Source organism: Oxyura jamaicensis, chromosome 8, assembly GCF_011077185.1.
Source record: "Oxyura jamaicensis isolate SHBP4307 breed ruddy duck chromosome 8, BPBGC_Ojam_1.0, whole genome shotgun sequence".
NCBI classification, from domain to species: domain Eukaryota; kingdom Metazoa; phylum Chordata; class Aves; order Anseriformes; family Anatidae; genus Oxyura; species Oxyura jamaicensis.
Genome location: NC_048900.1, coordinates 16,910,902 through 16,933,748, shown reverse-complemented (window position 1 = coordinate 16,933,748; position 22,847 = coordinate 16,910,902). Strand labels below are relative to the sequence as shown.

At 39.1% G+C, this 22,847-nt stretch overlaps 1 protein-coding gene across 2 annotated transcripts in view; it reads right to left on the bottom strand.

Moving 5' to 3' along the window:
* COL24A1 (collagen type XXIV alpha 1 chain) overlaps positions 1–22,847 on the bottom strand; it is a 130,480-nt gene that overhangs the window by 31,408 nt on the left and 76,225 nt on the right. For both annotated transcript variants that reach the window (XM_035333325.1, XM_035333324.1), the window contains exons 25-37: positions 20,600–20,653; positions 18,747–18,800; positions 17,047–17,100; positions 16,287–16,340; positions 10,488–10,541; positions 10,135–10,179; positions 9,976–10,020; positions 8,656–8,709; positions 6,093–6,146; positions 5,030–5,083; positions 4,768–4,821; positions 2,438–2,491; positions 1,681–1,788 (exon numbers count right to left, since the gene is read on the bottom strand). In XM_035333325.1, coding sequence (XP_035189216.1) covers positions 1,681–1,788; positions 2,438–2,491; positions 4,768–4,821; positions 5,030–5,083; positions 6,093–6,146; positions 8,656–8,709; positions 9,976–10,020; positions 10,135–10,179; positions 10,488–10,541; positions 16,287–16,340; positions 17,047–17,100; positions 18,747–18,800; positions 20,600–20,653 — 738 coding nt within the window. The remainder of the gene's footprint in view (positions 1–1,680; positions 1,789–2,437; positions 2,492–4,767; positions 4,822–5,029; positions 5,084–6,092; positions 6,147–8,655; positions 8,710–9,975; positions 10,021–10,134; positions 10,180–10,487; positions 10,542–16,286; positions 16,341–17,046; positions 17,101–18,746; positions 18,801–20,599; positions 20,654–22,847) is intronic.

Sequence of the window (22,847 nt, the reverse complement as noted above, 5' to 3'; positions counted from 1 at the left end):
GGAAGAGAGGATAGTGCTCACAGCCGTTAACAGCTGGCCCTCCACACTGATGTTTACTCAGACTCCATCATCACATAAGAGCTACAGTGAAGGCAGCCAGAGGACTGTGAATGAGAACATGACAATTTTTGCTAAGGGAATCTGATGTCTGAATTAAGACTACGTACTTGCTTTGGAAACTGTGCTCTAAAAGATTAGTTTACATTAAGAAGTTGCAAAAACCAGCAAAACAGATTATATGGATGAAGTTTAGGTGCTAGGCATTATGCCAGAACAAATAAGCAAACTGACCTAACAATGTTGACTGTGGATCCCAACGCTAATTTGCTACTCGATCTGTGTGTGTGTGCTGCTCTCTCTCTCCATCTGCAATTTCTGGTTTAGTTACCTATAGGAACTGGTGATATGTTCATTTAATGATAAGTTCATTTATTTCCTTTCACAGAGGCACCAAAATGAAGTTAGTTGAAGAAAAAGTGTCTTCTAAGAACAAAATGGAATCATGAAATTCTTTCTTCTGTCTCCTTGCTTTTTCTAGTATCTGTCTCACTACAGGGCCGTTGACAAGGGAAGAAGAGAAGTGCCACCAAAGACATGACCTCACACCACAGAACTATCAGCTGAAGTAGGGCTTCCTGGCATGGCACATCTTCATTTCTGGAAGTCAGTTCCAGCATAGGACGGACAGCATCCATAACGATGTCTTTACATCACCTTGCCAGCAATGCAGAAAGGTCACTGTTTGGAAAGACAGGCCATCCTCCAATGGCAACTGATCAGGAAACACCAGCAGGTTTTAGTTTGGATTATGTGGTGTCTACTATCACATGATACTGGTTTTAAGCCACTTTGACCTGTCTTGGATCTCTTAGCAAAGAAGGCCCTATAATCCAATGCTTTAAGAAATCCCTTGCTGTTGGTGTCTGTGCTGCAGTAATTTTCCACATAAAGACACCTCAATGTTAAGGATATCACTTTTTCTAGAAATGTTATTTTTAGATGTAGTTTTTGGTGTTAAAGTGTATTTTAAAAATGACAGCTAAACATGTATTTGGTGAGAATATCAGCACAAAATCTTCAACTGGAGACAGATCTTGCATGCTTTAAGTTCTAGAGCTTCATTATTTGCAAGCTGCTCAAAATGAAAGTTCTTTGTCCTGACAAACTTTTAATCTAAACTAAGAACTAAATAGCCCTGGGACAGCAAACAAAGCCATTAGGTGGGGAAAGATACAGAACAACGAAACATCTTACAGCACAGTTTATGGTAGGATACATTATCTCAGTAATTTCTTTGGACATTTTTAAAAATTTATAGAATGATTTAATTCTGTTAAATTGCCCACAGTCTCCAAATGAAGGTGAGGATAGAGACTAACAACAGAAGGTTGTCTGGAGGGGAGAAATCTGAAGTGAGAGACACCAGGCTGTATGGTGTGTGTGTCTAGGTGACAAGTGTGAGGAAATACTGTCTGCTAAGAGACCCCAGATTTAAGATGAGGAAAACACTTGTTGCTCTATCAGCTGTGAAAAGCAGAACCACATAGAAAGGGGAGACAAACTAGTTTAAAAAGACGTTAATCTTTAATGCAATAGAAAAACAGAAAATAAAAAATAAAAGTAAGCTAAATTAAAAAGAAAAGAATTACAAAAAGCCCACTTAAACTTGAAAACACTTACAGGGACACCCATCATGCCTGGTTCACCAGGGGGTCCGACAATTCCTGGTATCCCCATCTCTCCTTTTTCACCAGCTTCTCCAAGTAGGCCCTGTTCTCCAGGGTCTCCCTACAGGGTAGCAAAAATAAATAAATAAATAAATAAAATTAGTCAAGTTACTGTTCCAAAATTAATTATTCTTGAGAAAAGTGAATTCAAAATCTTCAGGTTTGACCATAAAAACAAAAACACAAACAAAAACCAACAACTGAAAAACCACCACACTAAAACTGACGGGAATTTTTCCAGTCAAATTCAGATCAGGTTCCAAGTTAGGGTAAAGCCCTTTCTATCTCATTCATTCACTCCTTCTTCAGCCAGATAGATTTTGCTTCATCCATCTCCACGTACCTTGAGGGTGTGACATCCCCTGTCTTTGCACCTGGCACAGTCCCTGCCATAGAATTGATTTGACAGAGGACATGGAGCAACTTTGGGCTCACTCTGTCCAGCATAATGGTCATAAAGGAAGTAAGATGTACTCAGTTCTTCAGTTTGCATTTCTCTGTCAAGCCATTCAATTTTGTTGAGCTTGCAGAGCAGGTCTGTGCCTAAAAGGCACAGGAAAGCCTATAATATATAGGGCCTCCCATGTTAGAACTAAGCTTACTCAACTGGGCTCTGCTGACCTTGTGAAACAGAGAGGGGGGAGCAAATAGATATTTTGGTCTTTAAATTAATATGACTGCTTTACATCTGCCATAAAAACTGAATGTACCTTTGGGCCATCTTTTCCTTGAATACCATCTTCTCCTGGAGGTCCTGGTTCACCCTTGCAGAAATGAACAATTAAAAACAACGTTATTGACACTCACAGAACTTCTCCAGGTAAACGTATTGCCTTGGAAGAACTCAGACTGGTCTTAGATGTGTGGTTAGAAAGCTGCCTGAGAGAAGGAGCTGGGAGTACTGGTTGACAGTCGGCTGAATACGAGCCAGCAGTGTGCTCAGGTGGCCAAGAAGGCCAGCAGCATCCTGGCTTGCATAAGAAACAGCGTGGCCAGCAGGTCCAGGGAAGTGATTGTCCCCCTGTACTCGGCTCTGGTGAGGCCGCACCTCGAGTACTGTGTTCAGTTTTGGGCCCCTTGCTACAAGAAGGACATGGAGGTGCTTGAGCGAGTCCAGAGAAGGGCTACGAAGCTGGTGAGGGGCCTGGAGAACAAGTCTTATGAGGAGCGGCTGAGGGAGCTGGGACTGTTCAGCCTGGAGAAGAGGAGGCTCAGGGGTGACCTTATTGCACTCTACAGGTACCTTAAAGGAGGCTGTAGTGAGGTGGGGGTTGGTCTATTCTCCCACACGCCTGGTGACAGGACGAGGGAGAAGGGGCTAAAGTTGCGCCGGGGAGGTTTAGGTAGATATTAGGAAGAACTTCTTTACTGAACGGGTTGTTAGTCACTGGAATAGGCTGCCCAGGGAAGTGGTTGAGTCACCATCCCTGGAGGTCTTTAAAAGACGTTTAGATGTAGAGCTTAGGGATATGGTTTAGTGGAAGATTTGTTAGCGTTAGGTCAGAGGTTGGACTCGGTGATCTTGGAGGTCTCTTCCAACCTAGACTATTCTGTGATTCTGTGATATATATGCTTATTGTCTTTTTGGATTTTCTGAACTTTGGACTATTTTTTATGTTGCTATGATAATTTGTCTTCATTTTTCACAGATTTACAGTGACACAGTTACATCCCTGTGAACCTGGAACACCAGAACATGTAGAAGACAATCAACATTAAAAATTGAGGTAATACTATGCTCATGTGACACTGAAGATGAGAACAGTGGGACTCGGATTACCTAGTTTCAGAGTACATGACATGTAATTACAGTAACCTCAAAAATACATTTATTCTGTTCCAAAACTTCCACGTTTATGTGGATAACTACTATATTGGTACATTCAGTGACTCAGTTTAGGGCCATGAAAAACTCATCATTTACCAACAGTACTATGTACTATGACATTTTAGAATATTTGCATTTCTGAGGGCCTGATATTCAAAAACAGTGGCAACTTGCAAATTCTGATGCAGACAATAAAACAGCAAATATAAGCTGTCCTATACTAATAACATGGTATTTCAGGCATAGAAGTATTTCTCAATTAGAATCATAGAATATCCCAAGTTGGAAGAGACCCACAAGGATCATTGCGTCCAACTCCTGGCTCCATGGAGGACCACCCAAAAATAAAACCGTATGTCTGAGAGCGCTGTCCAAATGCTTCTTGAACTCCTGCAGATTTGTTGCCATGACCTCTTCCCTGAGGAGCCTGTTCCACTGTCTGATCACCCTCTTACTGAAGAACCTTTTCCTAACATTGAACTGCCCCTGCTGTATGGTAAGTCCAGAGCTTCCATTGTGTACCAATACCAGGTATTAATGTTCTGCCAGGGCTGGCAAATTGTGGAATGCACCTTGCTGGAGAGATTTTGGGCAGGAGAAAAAGGTAACAGCAAGGAGCTAACAGAACAAGAGAGTAGCTCAACGGTAAGGCTCAAGTCTAAAAGGATAAGGTTTATGCTCTTTTACAAGTGCTCTGAATAAAACCTGCCTCTAGCATTTTAAAAGCTTTTATCATCCTTCAAAGATAGGCAACTGTCACATAAAAGAGGAAACACGTGCAGAAAGAATAACCGGGCGCACAAGTGTTTGGTAAAACTAGTTGCTGAATGAGCGATCCATGGCACCAGAAGCAAATCAGCTGCATGAGAGAGACAGTGGTACAGAGGGATAGCTTGCTCTGCTGGGACTATAACGTTCCCATTATTTTACCCAGACTGGGTATCTGTACACAGCAGAATTCTGGGCTGTTATCTTAACAGTTGGGCTAGACACCCTTGGATTTTGTTTCCTGCTCAAATTACTTATTCATGGGTCTCTGTGACATGAGACACTTAGAAAAATTTCAACTTCACGATCAATACTCTTTTTAACTTGTCGTGGCATTACAAACATTCCCTTAAAATCTTCTGACAAATCAAGGTTTTCTGACTTGCATTTCTGACACATTTGTAACATACTTTTCTTTCTGGAAAAGATTTACCCAGAGCTCACCCTTAAACCTTGGTCGCCTGGTTCTCCAACCTTCCCAGCAGGTCCAATGTCTCCCTGGAATATCACAAGAAAATTAAATCTTGAAGTTGATATTTCTAACAATGATGGTGTTTACAGATAATGCAATCATCATGATAACACTGCTTAATGGCTCATGTGCTCTATCGCTATCTACTTGGCTAATAAGTTAGATCACTTTGATCTCCTTATTTTTGGAAACTGGAGAATGTAAAAAGCCCAAGAGACTAATTTCAGCATTTACCTTTGTGCCTGGTTCTCCCTGCAGTCCAGGTTCTCCTTCAGGGCCAGGAGGTCCCTGCATGGTACAAGAGCTATTCTTACTCATGATCATCAATAATAATTTTGCTACTACTAAATAACACAGCCAAAATACAAGCAAAAATATGACATGAGACACTTAGAGAACTGCATGTCTGAAAAACAAAAATAAGAGAGAACTGTTGCTTGGTCTTACTAGAGACTGACAGAAGATGAGTGTAGGGGAGTTCAGAACTGTACCATGGAGCAGTAATATTCTGAAGACTCAGTAGTACCACTAAGCATGTACCTTTCATTATAAATTGCTAGTAAGCTAAGCAATAATCTACCTTTTGGAAATCTTACTGACTACTCCATCACTGCTTAGGCTTGGAGTTAAGTAAATACAGACACTGGAAAATAAATATACAGGTCTTTGGCTTTCAAAGGGTTAATGGTATCAGATTACATCTTGTAGAGTTTACATTTTAACCTTTTTCTGTTTTGGTTTTTAACAGGCATTCAGAGGACTGGGTTCTGGGTGACTGAGGAAGTGCATTTCTTTGAAGAAGCCAAATTCCTTTTGTTCTAAGCGAGCTCATCCCTCAGCTACTTCATTGCAAATGTGGCTAATTCATTTTGTCATACTTCTTTCAAAGAGATATTAAAAACAAAGCAAAAAATAGAAGCAAAAGTTAGCAAGAAGACTGCCTGCAGCTGCTTTTCTTCATCTACCATTTGCAAGGACATATGATTAATACCATTCCAGTTGCAAACCCCCAGTCTTGGATAAGCTGTCTAACTGCAAGGAGAATGTTTCTTCTTCCCCCCACAAGTTATTTACTACAGATGTCATGAACGCATGCCTGACAACAGCTCACAACAGAAAGCGGTACTTGGTTCAGACATTATTGCTTTGCAAAAGCTTTAAGTAAGAGAGACTCTCAGCAGCTCATGGTATTTCAGTCAGCTACATGTAATCAAGAAAATAATTTCTGAACACATTGTCTAGGGATATTCTGTTGCTTGAGTGTTTGTAATTAGTATATAGATGATTAAAAACTCACCTCCAAACCCATTTCTCCAATAGTGCCAACATCCCCTGGTTGTCCTCTTGGACCCTGGCATTAAACAAAATTTTGGCTGCATCATTTAATTAACATTGAATTATGTTGTACAGCCTTGACTTTGTCTCTTCAGAACTCTACCAATTGGCATAAAGTAGCATACTTCATTGTCTTTCCTCCTGGATCCCACAGTGTATGCAAGTACCATGAAAGCATACAGTACCAAAGACCTCATTGCCAGTCCTGACACAGTGAAATAACAGATTTCACACCAAAATAACAGATTTCCAAGAATAACACAGATGTCTCTTCTTATAGACCAAAAGTAAACTGTTATCTGAACTAAGCTCCCCTCTTGATTAACTGAGACTTTGTTTAATTAAGGTTTGTTAGACTGTCTGGTTTGTTTTGCAGAAAAGCCTACAGTCTGGTACAGAATTAACTGAAAGCAACTACTGTGTGCTTCACTGTGGATTTAGCAATGTTTATAGAGAAGAATCATTGAGGTGCAATGGAGTAAAGGTGGCAGTCTTTTTGATAATATCAGTAAATATGGTACGATCATTTTCTTATAAGCCCTACTATAAATAATAGATTGCAGTAACACATGCACGGATCTCTTCCTAAAGCAGCATGCTCAAACTCTATGCATGTTAGATTCTCCACCTCTGCATATGGACTGGGATTTGCATGCCTGGGGAGGAGAGTTTGCTTGTAACAGCTTACAGCTGATTCTAGAGCCACTATGAACATATGTCAAGACAAATCAACCCCCTAGATGTATCCAGTCTCAACTCTGAAAAAGTTTGTACCCATTTAGCTCCTTTGGACTCATTGAGTTTAAGGAGATTCTACATTCAAAACATTTTGTTGTTCTATTAAATCTCATACGAAGTAAAGATGCTGCTACTCATATCGGTGATAGAAGCCTTTTGACCAAGTATTTACTCTTTTTTATTTCACCTCCTCCTTACAAACTATGCATATGGTTTTCCTCCTCCTGATGACTTGGCAGTGATCGCACACGTCTGTTCTTTCCTTGCAGTACCAATGTAAACTGCATGTGAATGAGAACACTTCAGCAGATGCATCTATTTTAACCTACAGATTCATTTAAGTGTGAAGAATGACTGAAACTGGAGTTAATTTCCTGTTGATAATTCACTTGGGCTACACTAAGTCCACTAGGTTTTGGTTTGCAGCAATTCCGTGACATTCCACAATGCAACTGTCAGAAAGCTTAAGTTTGATTCAGGAGTTAAATCGTAGTATTCACACAGAGCTAATCCTGCTGGGTTGGTAACACATCTTTCCCCTGTGACTTTCAGGGAAATGCAGATGCCGAACAGGGCAATATAGGGATTTTTACCTTTTAACCATTAACAGCAGATAATTTGCAAACAAGATTTTCACTGAATTGCCCAAGGTTCTCAGACGTCACAACATTAAGCTTAGGTAAAATAGATTAGATTATATGGAAGAGAAAAAGCGACATGAATCCAATAACAGATGTTAGAAAAATACATTTTCTGTAGACACATTTTGCCATTCCTACAAGTTGGTAACTGAAGTAAACAGGCAATTTTATTCAAACGAAAATTTGCTAACATTTCTAAAATGTTGTCTGTTGGAATTTTTCTAGATCGCACCTCTCCAGTATTCAATGGCTTTCTATAAGCATCTGTCAGCCTAAGGATTACTAGAAATAACTTTTAATAATGTTAGAAATAATAGTAGAAATAACATACTTTATATCAACTTTCACTTTCAAAAATTAAATTAACTGTATGTCATTTGATGTACAAAATAACCTTTCAGAAGCAAAAAAAAAAAACACACATTTTTTGACAACTCAGGCTTTTGCACTATTAAATGGCAGCCTTTCCCCAAGTCCCCCTTCTAGGAAAGCACACACTCTTTAACTGTACTTACATAATCTGATTTACCCCCAGAGATGGTGATGCAATAGTATTCCTATCATTTCAGTACTTTGTATGTATTTGCTGCAGATCCTTCACGTTCGCCTGTTACAACATTAGCCACATGAAAGTGAGTGTGGCTTCGAAATAATAATAATCAGAACAAGAATCCATTCAGCAGAGGAATGTCTGAGGTTTATTAGAACAGTCTCTTTTTTATTGAAACTTTAACCTGCCAAATAGATGTGGTTCCTGAGTTTCTGAATAACAATCCTAAAATTTGTCTGAAAAAAACACCACTAATATCAGTACTGGCACATGCATTTACATAATCTGTAACTTGGATGTCTATTTCAATACACAGTAAAGCCACCTAACACTGCAATCCAGATTCTGCTATGCTCTCTTATGTTGTGCATGCCTTACTTCAGTGCTTCCCAACATGATCAACAGGTCTCCTTATTTACAAGTTAGGCTAAGCAAGGGAGGCAGACCCTAGCCCTGTAGTTTTAAAACAATTACCCCACAATTCCTACCTAACCGCTGCTAACAACAACAAATCCTGTTAAAATGGAGCTTGAGTTACTAGGGAATTCAGTACAATATGTGGAAAAATTTTAAAGCAGGCATAAGGATCAACTTACTGGCTCTCCCATTGGTCCTCTGTCTCCTGTGGTTCCAGGAGGCCCAGGCAAACCCTCAAAGTTAAAAATAAAATGAAGTAAAATAAAAAAATCAGTTGGAAACAAGCTGTTTCACATTCTGTGAAAAGCCACTTCCCTCTCTTATTTCTGCTCACTCAATCACTTGCTCAGGAATACCTAAGAAATGTTTTCTTCTGAATGACATGCACTGCCATATCACTAGCCCTTGTGGCAGGTGAGGAAGCCCCAAACAAATATATGCTTTTTAAAATTACTATTATTATTATTTTTTACTTCGGGATAGATCTTGGCTGACCCACTATTTACCAGATCCTCACTGTTCTCCACAGTCTCATGTTCTGCTTGTGTGTGCAGACTCAACCTAACCATAACGTTACAAATGTCTTGTCCTACGAACTGTATTTGAGATGACCACTCAAATTTGAGATGACCACTCAAAAAAGGTTCACACCCCGCTTTTCTTTCTGCTCAGCCTGGCTCATACCCTCTTCTAGAAACTGCAACTGTGGGAGTACTAGTGCAGTATCTTGTACTTTGCAATAAATGCACTAATTCCCATCATTTCAGCCTAATGAGGTTTTGCTTCATTTGTACATATAAAGAGGAAACAAAAACCCATTGTCAGAGGTGAGAAGCAGCAGGCTCCTAAATCTGACTAGAAGAGGCAAGAGAAATGCAATGGCAACCAGCATTCTGAGTCTCAATTTCAGCACAAAATCATTACCATTACTGCTTTGCTTCTGCTTTTCTGCTTCCTGCCTTTTAAAAAATACCGTACCATTAGGATTGATCAATAACCTTCTTTGTAAAAGAATAGCTTAAACAGAACATGTTAGATTTCCACTGAAAAAAAAAAAGCCCTAAAAGAGTAATTTTCTCCTACACGATATATATTTTATATATTCTTCTCTATTTATCCCAACATTGATAGCACACATCCAGTCTAAAATCTGTCAAACAATTATTTTCTATGTTACAAAGAATTTCTCCCTTAAAATTACAATAAAATTACTAGCAAACCAACTTCTAGCACCTCTAAGCTACACAGTTGCCATTCTGCTGCAGTTTGCTAACATACTGTATGCATGCACTGTGAACAATCGTCCATGAAAACACTGGTCTAGTTAGCAGAATATTTACACTTGCTCTCACTTCTGCCCCTGATTCTTCGTATGAAAAAATACAAACTCTTATGTTAGTTTTCCTGTTGCTCTCGAGTAGACAAATTCCCTTATATGAGCGATAAAGAAGTATGATACTTGGTGTTTGGGAAGAAGTACTAGAGCATTTCATACTCACTGGTGCACCTTGATCTCCTCTTTGTCCTGGATTTCCAGCTTTGCCCTGGTCAAAGAGAAATATTGAAGAATGATGCTGGCTTCAAATAACTTCCAAACACAGCCCAGAAACGTGGTAACTGCATCGAGGCTTAATATAAAGGTTGTCTCCAATACTTACAATGAGCCCAGGAGTGCCTTTCTTTCCTGGATCTCCTCTTTCTCCCTGATAAATAACCAAAACCATGTGAGTTCTATGTGCATTTGCTAGATAAGCTGCATGCAGCTGCTGTAAGTTTAAATGTTGTGTTAAGTGCAGAAATTGCAGATTCAGGCTTAGATGAGTTTATACCATATTAAGGAAGTATTTGAAAAAGGCAGAAATTTGCAAGGCTTTTCCTAGACTAAATGGAAAATTGCTATGGCTTCTAACACACTAGGTGGTGGTTTTTTTTTTTTGGGTGGGGTGGGGGGTATTGTCAGTCATGATCTATCTAAATGTTTTGCACAGTGCTGAGCAATGCAAGCACTCACCTTAATGCCTTGTGTCCCTGGTTCTCCTGGAGGACCATCTAGACCTCTAGGTCCCTAAATATTGAACAAGTGATTAGGAACATTATTTGCATGTTATTTCAGGCTATCAGCAGGGAGATGAAACATAAGCTTTAGGAGAGGGAAACATGTTTTGTTGGCACGTACCCTGAAAATCCACAGGACAAAGAAAACTTTTCACTGTATGTTAAGTGTGAAATAGAGCTTCAAACAATAAAATTAATTACTGGCTTACTATAATGTGAATGTAAGTTTTTCTTTTTGTTTTTAAATATGTAAACAAGATGTTTAGGGACTCTGTTGGACCCAGCTTGCAGACAGATATTTTCCACTTTTTCACCCACTTTTTAAGTATGCAACACATATTTAGAAGTATTTAGATGAGCACTGGTTATATGGGGTGCTTGCTTTTGAGCATAAGTCGTACATGTAAAAAATACAGTTTGCATGCAAGACTTTTAAAACAGGCAGATAAAGTTCTTCCATTAGTAAACCAATTTGAGGCAAGATTAAAACCAATTTATAATCTCACAGAGTGAATTGCTGTATTATTAAACTAAACTGTCTACTGTAAATTGATATTTTACAATCAATACATGAACAAAGACTATTATGTCATGCTATGCTATTGGAAATATAGCAAATATTTATTGCCCAGATGTTCAGATATGTTTATTTAAGATTAGTAATGCAAATTCATTAGTTTACAAGCAAATAAAAAAAAATCCTTAAAATAGGTAATGAGCAAAATGGAAAAGAACATTTTATCCACACTGACTCAGGAGGGTATTTCCATAACTCTAAACACAATGAATATTTGTATATAGAAAAAATTAAAACCAGTTAATAACAATCTGAAACCAATGACCACTTTAAAGTAAGAGCTAGATGAATATCAAGATAACGGAGCTGGGCTCTTTACAGAAGTATGCTAGGGGAGGATGAGAGACGACAGCTTTCCTGGTGGCTTCTTGGCTGTGCTGGTACCAAGCAGAAGGAACTAGTACACTGCTATGGCATTGCCTTGAGGAAAAAGATCTGCATTTTCACAGCGCACTACTAAGTTGTAGAGAACCTTACTTCTTGGGTCATGGTTTATAGTGCAGGGCATGCAATCACATCTGATTTCAGAGAGTTGTGAAGGGTTATTAAGTAATACTGCAGGGCTTGTAAAAAGACTTTGTTGGAAGCGCTGGAAATACATCTGATTTTATTTATATTACTTTCCCGTCAAAAAAAAGTTTGTGACTTCCATGTCCCTCTTGAGCTTTCTGAGGTAAAACACGGCAAAATTCTGGTCACTCTAACTTGGGTTTACCAACGAACATCAAAACGTCTGTCAGAACAGGTGACGAGCACCCACCTGCCCCTCTGGGGAGCTACAATGAAAGAAGTGGCTGGCCGGTAACTTGGAATCCAGAATCTGTTAGGCTTTGCTCTTGCAACAGAATTGTCTCAAGAAAAGGTCCTTCCTGTGAGTTGATATATCATCACATCCCCTGGCCAAGCCACAATTATCCCATGAGAAGCTTATCTGCCAGCATTTCAGCACTGTTGCTTCTGGCCAGCATGAGGGAGCACACAGGAAACACAGGATGAGGAAAAGGAACAGGCAGGGAAAGCTGTCTGAATACTTCGGAAACCTTGGGCAGTTTTGGACACAGCTTTTGTGAGGCAATCCTTGTGTTATCCTGGCCATCTTCCCCGTTTTGATCAAATCATGACTGAGTATTTACAGGCATTTTTTAAAATATATTTTTTTAAGCTAAAGGAGAAAAGAACAGAAGCTTTGAGACAACAACACTCCTGGCTGCTGCAGGGCTCTTGCTGAGAAAGGTCCCAATCCAAAGACAACTAAAAGTCTATGGAGAAACTCCTAGGGACTTCAACACACTCAAAGATCAGGACCAAATGACTAACAGCGTTTTCAAGGGTGATGGAGGCCTTGACAAGGGAAACAGGACTGGGTCTCAAGTTCAGATTATGTAATTGTGTAAGCCCAATTACTGAATTATTACTGAATTAATACTGAATTAAGCGTTACTTAACAGAAAGCTAAGCATCTGGATTAAATTAATGTCAGTTTACTGATCTGCTCTTTTTCTGTAACTGATACCTACAGTGCACACCAAATGAGTTGTGATGAAAGCTCAAGGAGAACTGAACAGGTTTAGAGTCCCATGATCTGACATTACTTTCAACAGAAAGTTCTCCGATAATGGAAGGGAAAGGGAAGGTGGGAAGCCTTGAGACTAAATGAGGATGGGTCAATGAGCTGGGGTTAAGGGGAGACACAAGTTCAAGGACAGGCTGCAAAGGAATCCCCTGGGGAACACAGGGAGGGGGAAATTCAGAGTGTTAAGGTTAGCAATTGCAGAATAATTTTAGTGTTTCTCAGACTTCTTAGATACGTGGCCTATCATTTGTCTTTGCAATCTCCACAGGGCTGGTAAGATTAAATATTCAAGGAGAACACATTTTAATTATATGAATTTATGTTATAAATAAATTTTATCTTCTATCGTTAATAATATTAACAGATAGATCTTTTTTAAATACTTGTGACTTCCTTTTAGTCATAATGGGGGTCATAGCCCATAGTTTGAGAAATGGCCCTGTCAGGAAACTGCATAGGATTCTGTCTGTATTATGCATGTAATTCATGCGCATAATGCACTGAAACCTTTCTGCTAGTCACACAGGTACTGCCGCTTCAGTGGAGACAGCATGAGCAGCCCAGTCATTAGGAAGAGAATGACAATTGATTTAATCGTTGCTAATCAAGTCAAGTGGCCTATCATTCAAAACCACCAAGCTTTCTCTAAATAATTTTGAATCAAAAACAAAGTAGCAGAAACCAACATGAAGCTCAGCTTCTGCCTCTGGGCAACGCCTGTTTTTAACCTACCCTTAGCCTGCCATAGAGTAGAGTGCTGGAATCCAAGGGAAAGCCAATTTAATATTCTATCAGAAGCACACCATAACATTCCTATAAATAGCACAGTGTGACTCATTATTGGCACGGATGGGTTGGATCTGTATCTTTTCCTACTATAACTAGGACAGAATGAGAGATACACATAATTTGCCTGCTGTTATTTAATTTAGGTTGCAACTGAGCTGAGGAGTAAGGCTGCCAAACGATTGCTACTACTTTTTTCTTTGGCAAGAGTTCAGCTTTATTTCTACAATGGAACATATTGCATGGAAAACTCAATGATAATCAAATGAGAAAAAGTTCATATAAGAAGGCAAGAAACGCCAATCAACTTTTTGTTTTCCTCATCCTACCTCCTAGATATAAGAAAATAACATTATAAGCACACTATGCAGCTAGTTATCTCTCTTAATAAGCAGAATTCCAGGAAAATAAGAGCAGAAGAACTATTGCTTTTAAGCTTTAAAACACCAAACATCAGCCTGAAGAATACGAACTGCTCAGAAACTTGGCAATTCTTAAGATTTTTGCTTCAGTCTCACTCATTAAGTGAATCTAATGATTCATGAACTCTTCCTCTCAAATTAAAGATAACTGTTGTGTTAATCGGCGATTATTGTATGGACAAAAAGCAGCACCACTCTCTGGCATTCTAGTTTTTTTCTCCTTACTTTAACACACAGAACTAAAAAATACATAAATGGCTTCACGCCTGCCAACATTGCTACCAGCATGTCTTCCAGAAGTCTTGAATGTGAGCTAAGGACCTCTGTGCTCAGGGGCACATCCCCCAAAATCCCCGGACTGAGGCACTCCATAGGCTCCCAGACAGCCTCCCTTCAGCTGGCCAGAACTCCCCAGCATACTGGAGACTGGGCAGCTGGATGCTCTCAGGCAGAAGTAGCCTGCTGGGTAATCTTGGATGTGAAGTGGTTGCTGAAAGGTCCAGAATTTATGAGATGAAGGAATTCCACTCTGTGACAGTGCAGAAGTGGAGGGTCAGCACTCCCAAGACTTCCTGCAGACTCCAGCTATGAAGATGGGGTAAGTTGTTTCAGTCACAGTGAAGGGGAATTTCCATATGCTTCTATTTATCTTCTGTATGTGACTGCGGTATGCATTTTTCCAAGGGCTGCCACACAGAGCTTAGGGTTCTTACACTTGTCATTCTGAATCCAGTGATGACAAACCCCAGGTTTCAGTGGCCTCCAGATATTTTCCTTATGCGAGAGTCCACTTTGGGTCTGATATTTTGATCTTTAGAGCAGAAAAAGTTCTCAATGGTTTCCTTGGGAGTTTGTTCACAGAGCCTAAGACCTGGGTCAGCTCCAATACATGCTTACATGAAGCATTCCCAGTCATGCTGGATGAAGGCAAAGGCACAAACCACAACTCCGAACCAGGACTTCCACAGAGCTTGTGATGTTTGGGATTTATTTTGAGTGATCTTTAATTATAAGCAATGTACTCCATGATGTGCTGCCAAAGTCATAGAGACTCCCTCAAAAATTCCTGTCTCAGTTGGCAGATGATGTGATACTCCTTAAATAAAATATCTCCTACCTTCAAAACAGAATCTAAATTAAAATGAGTCTGTCCCCCACCTCATAGAAACAATCACCAGGTAGCAGATGATGCTGGAAGGGAGGAGAGGCTACAGGATTCACGTTCATTTCAGCAGCTTGTTTCTGACTTCAGCTCTGATGATGCTGGCAGATGGACTGCCAAGACGGAAGGATCAAAAGGGGAGTTTCTAGGGGAATGCTGTGTCTACTGGGATAAAACATACATCCTGAAAGCAGATCAGTTCCAATCTTAGAGACAACTATTTACACTAAGTTACTTCTCAGATAGCCTTTGAACTCACTGCAACCTATAGGTGGATTGGAGAAACAAACTCCAGAAGACAGATAAGGCCCAAAGGATTTTTCTTTTTCAGATGAAGCTCAAACATCAGCATTTTACAGTGAAAATGGGTCTGCATATATGTACTCCTCTTCCATGTGCCACTAGCCTGATGGCTAGAAGGGTGCAGCTTCACTGCTATTTTTGACAAACTTTGTAAAGCCAGTCAGAAGGTTGTTTATGCTGTAACCAAAACCATCTATACAATGAGCTACCAGTGCTTCCTGCAGGCATCTTGAGCTCAGACTGCAAAAACAAGAGCATCCAAGCCCAGGAAAAGACTGGTGGGGTTTATGAAGGAAAGTGTTAATGAAGATCATGAAGCCATCAATACCAAGGTAACGAAGTGGAATACTTTCACTGAACTGGTTTTATACACTGTGATTGAATGCTCATATGATTTGATAAGGACAGATTCCCTCTTGGTTTATTTGGGCTTTGCATAAAATGAAAAAGAGCTTCCCATTTCGTTTTTTCAAAATGCAGGAATTGCAAATGACAGTCTAATCAGCAGTCAGAGATGCTGGACTACACCCTCTTCTGACTTGGTGCTTTCCTCTCACGGCCACTGAGGACTTTGATTTTCTTTCCAAAGACATAAATGACATGCTGATAAAGAAAACAGTTCCCAAAACACTGTTGGACTGTTGGACTGTTTAGTCCAATGGTAGTTATAAATGGCAACATTTGCATATTTATGCCTAGAGAAGACAAGGCCATTTGTAATTTTTGTCCTGGTCCTGTTCTTAGCTGAAATCAATGGCAAACACCTTTTTAACTGCAATGTGAGGCGAAATGAAGAATCATATTGCTTCCTACATGGGATTACAAGTATCATCCGCCTGATGTCAGTACAAATGGTTAGAGTCCAGAACAGAATTCAGTGAAAGCAACTGTATGTGGGTCATACATCAGCTTCATACATCAGTATTACTTACTCTTCTTCCCTTAGGTCCCTGTGGCCCTGGTGGTCCTCTTGTCCCAGAAGGTCCCTACATGTCAAACAAACTTATTATTGTCTTCTACAGACAGATTTCTAGAAACTATGGGGTTCATGCGCTCTTCGTAATAGCTAATGCAGCCAACACAAATCAGTAACGTCTGTTCATGGTTCAAATTCAACTACTTGTGTTAGTACAATTTATCTATTAAAATCTGAATAGTAGTCTCTATGTAATTTTATTCTGAATAAGAAAGCACAATATGACTGTTGGATACATTACTTTTGTCTAATGTCCAAAAATTCCTCAAACTTTTATTTCAGCAATGTTATGTTCAAAAAGCCTAACAGTTGTGTATTGATGACCCACAGCCAAATTATAACACAATTACGTAAGTCAATCAGAAAATATTATTATTAATAATGAAACTAAATATGATATACGTAAATTATATTAAGCATCAATGAATAAAATTGCTGTGCAATAATAAACCATCCTTAAAAATTTTAAGCCTCTACTTTTCTCAACTGAGTAGTTTTTATATCAGTGAGTAAATGATACAATTACTTTTCCTGTCTCTCATGGATTATCCTGGTAAAGAGCAGGTAAACAGATTTTGTGTCTGGATGGGTACATTTTCATGACAGCTTTACAGACTGCAGCACCAATTAGAAAACATTCTTAATTCCAGCAAAGCAAAAAGGCAAGTTAACAATGGCACATTTTTTAACAAACCAAAGCACTATTTTATACCTACAGGCAATCCTTCAGGTCCCACAGGCCCAGGGCCTCCTGGAGGTCCTGGATACCCCTAGAAAGGACACAGTTTTATCAAAACTGTTATTACAACAACAACAATAAATCCAGTTAGTTACCTGCAAAATTGGAGGTAAATTAATAAAATGTTTAATCTTGCAAAAGTTATTCCCAAAGCTTTGTTTAGAAAATAGAGATCTATTTGGATATATCACAAAAATATCCAGATACTGGTTATATCACAAAACAAACAAACAAACAACAACTACAAAAAAAAAAAACAAAACCACCAAGCACGGTTCTTGTCCAAAGGCTACAAACACTACTGGGAGGGGTTCTCACTGCTATGACTTATGTGGATTTACATATAGCATTAAGCATTATTACTTGTTGAAAAAAGTAGCCAATAAGACTGGATTCTTATATAATAGTAAGTCCTCCTTTTTTCATCTCTCTGATGAGATTTTTTTCATGGATCAGAAACAGCTGAAGGTAAATCCAGATGAGAGAGATTTAATGAAGCACTTAGAGCCTCAGAAATTGTCTCCTGTTTCATGGATCATTAAAGTTCATATGCAGCTTGAGGATACTTTGGTCTCTTCCTTGGCAATGGATGCCCAAAGAGTAACTGCTGCAAATTTTCAGTAATAATGCCCATTTCCATGCATCAGCAGGACAAGAACATTCGCCATTGCATCACACACAGGCCCACATCTGCAGCCTCTACACAGAACCACTGAGGTTTCGTTGTAGCCTACCACGTTACTGCCAGATAACACAGGACGGAGCACCCATGCTAAGTCAATGGATAATGAGTATGTCAAACCACTAGCATGCAAGCTCTACACTGACTTTAATACTGCATAAAAGAAAAGTACAAAATAATCCCTGAGACAGACAGAGCACATAATCGTGGTGTGACCCCAAAGCCTCATCAGTAACATTGCTTTGAGACTAAAAAATTTTTATAAAGGAACACTATGACCATGAGGGGAAGGTTAAGCTTTACACATTGCCTATAACCTCCCTTCTTGTTTCGTTACAAACAGTTAGTTAAGTCTGTAAGCATTCTCTGTTCATTCTGGAACCACCACGAATACTTGCAAACAAACGCACAGTCAAATCCTAACCACATCTCCTCAAGAACTTCCATGTGCATTTGGCCACACATATATAGCTTTATAGTTGTGTGTTCTGATAACCCACCTAATATGACCATGGCCTCTAGACTGCCAAACGATGTGTGAAATGTTGCATCCTGATTTAGGACCAGTGGTGCTGTCAGGAAGTCAGTCCTCCCACCAGGGTGGTACCCAGGGGCTATCTGGGTACTGCTGTGCAGCAGAATTAAGAGGTCACACCGGTTACTAGCCTGCCTACTAGAATAACTTGTGTTACCCAGCATATGTAATAAATTGTTCATTTACTTTCCTTTCTTTATTTCTCTCTCCTTCTAATTCAGTGTGTTTTATTTTTAATCCAAGTCTGCCGAAAGCTGTTTTCAAAAACACAATTATTTTGCTGCTTCATTCAGCAGATCACTCAGAAGGCATTAGAGCTTCTGGGGAACAATGCATCATAAATACTACTGTTTTCTATAAGGCTTGCACAGTCAGAAGGGTGAGAATTTATCACTGTTTTGGAAAGTAAAGTGCCTTTGTAAGTAACGTAAATATGGATTCTACATTACTTGTGACTTACCGTGACACCTTTCTCTCCAGGAGGACCTACTGGTCCTGGACTGCCTCGCTCTCCCTTTAATGAAAAATTAAAAAGAAAATAACAGTGAGTGCTCTGTCCCATGTCCATTGTTCCTAGGATATGCTGCCAAGAAGGCTAACCTGCACTAACAGTGATAACAGTGATGCAAAAAGACTTGTACCAGATCTCGTACTTGTCCACAATCTATAAGCAACTTGATTGCTAAAGGAAACAACTACTTCCAGTGCACATACCGCTGGTTTAGGGACTGCCCTTCAGGAACAGAAGCAGATTTTTTATTTTATTTTTTTTCAATAAATGATAAAATTGAGCTAGTGTGTCTTAGATGACCAGAGAATAGATTTGGTACTACTGTGAACTGCTGCTGGCAGATCCCTTGTCTCCATTGCATGTACCACATTTATAGTCACATTCTTTAACCCATAAACCTTGCCACAGAAAACAACAACAAAAAAAATACATTCCCATCTACCTCATTTCTTCAATATGTACTGGGAAAAACACAGATTTAAAAGCAAGGCAGCCCTACAGCAGCAAGAGAATCAATTGGAGTAGGTGGAGTAAAAAGGGTCTCATTCTTGTCTTGCAAACTTTCTCATCTTTCGTTCACTTCACATCCAGCCCAAACATCAAGCTTGCCCATAGTTTTTTTCTGTTGCAAAGATCACACTTCTATTACAGCATTATCACTATGTCATGTATACTACCTGTATTCATTACATACTTTAAAGGCACATTTCTTCAAAATAACTGTGCTCAAACTACATTCATCATTTAAAACCACATAGCACTTCTGCACCGCAGCATTTAATCCATAAAAGAGGAAGATCAATTCTACAGAACCAGCACAGTAATGAAAATAATTATTGCACCACGAAGAAGATTGCTTCCATTTGCTGATAGATCAGCCTTTTTCTCTCTTCCCTCCCCTCCTACTTAAACTAGCAGCAGTATCCCAAGGTAAATCTTTGTTGGGTGAAGTGTAATTACGAAGAACAAGAATCCTTTGATGCTGAACTCTGAGATGATATTGCGATTAAAGCCATATGACAGTTTTCTAAATTTTAGTTGTAACAAATAGTGCTTTCCACTGATATATTTCTGTTCATATATTATATAAACCAACAATAAAAAAATATCATCAGATTTTCACGGGAACTCTAATAAATTGCAAAGACTTTTACAATGAGATCTCTTTAAATAACAGCCACCAATCCAGGTGAAAGAGTTCAGCCCTTTAAGGTAGAAATAAAAATGGTGCTGGATCATTCCAACAATTATGTTTTTATTATAATTGAAGCTGACATGCAGTCCTGTAATAGTTTCCTGTTTTTCAGTTTTAAAATATTTCACCTAAACAAAACCATGTCAAATATGGTTAAGCTATTTATACTGTCCTAGTCAGGTTGTCTGCCAAACTTTGCTTTCATAAACACAACTGCTACTGCACAGCAGACAAAACTAACAATGTTGCCTTCGTTACTCAGTTAATGCATACAGCCAAATTTTATCTTTCGACATTCATCTCTTAACTACGTAGCAGGGCTTAATCAGCGACTATTGAATACACCAAGTATCATTTATGCCAGTTTTGTGAACTGCAAACAGCAGTGGATGGTAAAGTAAGTGTCATGACATGAACAAGGTATCAAATCTGTCAGCAATCTGTCAGATTTGATATCTTACCATTCAATACATCCCTGTTCTCTGAAATAGCCACACAAGTACTAGCTTTGTCTGGTAGCAGTAAATGACTTGTCACCAATATTTTATCTCCTCAATGGTTTTTAGTTCTGGTTTTTGCTGCTCAACAGTCAGATACATTTCTATACCTTTTCACCAAGGTTTCCAGATGGCCCAGTTTCTCCAGGTAAGCCAGCTGATCCCTGAGATAAAAAAGTAAGGAGAATTATTAGTGCTATGGCAACCAACAGTAAGTGGCTACTTATAGAAATTGCATTAATTTAATAATGATACCATGCCACCACCTAGGGTCTGCCTCTGAAGTCAATCTTGGAGTGCTAGAAGCTTAGCAAACATAAAATTAAAGGTAGTAATAGCTCTGCTAGCACTTGAGTCTAACCACAAAGTTCAAGGTGAATAAATTCAGTAGAACAAAGTAAAAGACAGTCAAAAACGGTACTGGATGAACAAAAGCAATATTGGATGATCAAAAATGATATTGGCTGAGGTCTTGCCAGAATTTCCCTTTAAGTGTTGTAGCCCCAAACACCTTTGAAGTCAGGGGATCGGAGTCTTCCAGCCCTTTTAAAAATTAAGTAGAACTCTCTTCTGAGACTCTCCCACAAATTTCCACTGTGTGGAACAGAACCACCACATGGAATGGGAAACAAGGTATGAAGTACCTTTAACAATCTTATTCCCAATGCTTGCAATAACTCCGCTATTATCAAACTAAGAAATAGAAAATAAGTTATAGTGCAAGGCCCCAGCTGAGAAAAGTATGGAACACTGAGCTTGAAGAAAAATAGGTGTCCAGAGTATATTGCATGACTACACACGAAAGATGACAGAAACATGGAAGCTCCTAGCAGTCCATAATACACAACTGGATTGTCTGTAGCACTCTGAAAGGCACTGTACAAACAAAATTCACACGTTTGCATTGCTCTCTCTACACGTGTAGAAATGTACTGGCTTAACTAGCACTAGACTGGCACTAAAGTGAGTTGTTTCGTATCTTTTTTTTAAAAAAAAAAATTTTTTTTAAATTTTTAAACATTTTTTTTTTTTTTTTAAAAAAAAAAACATGACTCCTATACTCCCTAGGACAGTTACAATCTTTTCATAAACAAGTAATACTTGTGTTTTTTTTGCCTTTTTTTTTTTTCCCCATAGAAATCATTTCGTATCAGAAAGACAACATTACAGTCTGAGATTTGCCTTTGAAAATAAATAAATTTTTCAGCTCTTTACCTGTATAATTTCAGCACAGTTCAGCCTCAAGTACTTTAGCATGACAGGTGCAAAGTAACTAAGGCTTCAGGATTGCTTTTTATTTTCTTCCCTTTTTTTTTTTTTTTTTTGAACTACTAGCTACTCTGGAAATCTCAGTTTAAATTATTGCAATGAGCCACTGAGATAACCATCTTTGAGGTTGATAACACTGGCACAAATAAGTTTGTGGAAGGGCTAAAGAGACAAACAGGCACCTCAATCGCTGTTGGAGTAACGTATTGTATGTCTGAACTTGTGTATTATGTGTCAGTCTAAGACGTCTCTTGGCAGCTGTCAAAGATTTGTCCTGGTGATACTGGCACTAAGGCAATGCTCAGAGGTCACTGGCAGAAATGAGGGACTTCGTGACTAACTCTGAGAATGAGAGCTACCGCTGCTGCCATGACTCATGACTGACAATGGACTCAATACCAAGCAGAGATGTGTGAGACAAAGAATTACCCTGTACTCTTGCTCATCAAGATGAGGGCTGTAAAGGTCTGGTTTCAAAAGGCTGAAGACTAATCACTTTGATTTTCTTACTCCAGAAAGGGAGTAAGATGTAATCAGAGCCAAGATGTAACTCAAGACCTGCTCTCCCTCCACACACTCCTGAGTGCCCAGTCAATGCCACACTGTTTAGAGGGCTGAAGATGCCAATTAGAAAGACGTGTAGCTGTGCCCTGTCTGCGCGCAGCGAAACATTTACTATAAAGCCCCTGATCAAGTCCCCTTTTCAATCCAGAAGTATTGGGTTTCTCAGTAAGTTGCTCTGGTGTGAGAGAGAAGGAATGACTAGGAAGCAGCAGCCATGAACGTGCTATTTGTTACCCAGCACGTTAGGCTTAGCCTACAACGCCTTCCAGAGTAAGGACTGAAGTTGGCTATGAAGTAGAAAGTTTTCTAGATGCTGTCCCTCAAAAGAAACTAATTAAATAAAGAAAATTTACAGTAGAAACACTAAAATAAAGCAGATTTCTGTGGTGATAAAAAGAAGGAAAATAAATGCTGTGTGACAGGAAGTAGATATGTATGGAAAGCAAAACAATACTGAACAAGAACTGAAGCTAGAGAAATTGGAAAAGCAACAGGGACTTCAAGAGGAACAAAGGAGAAAATTAA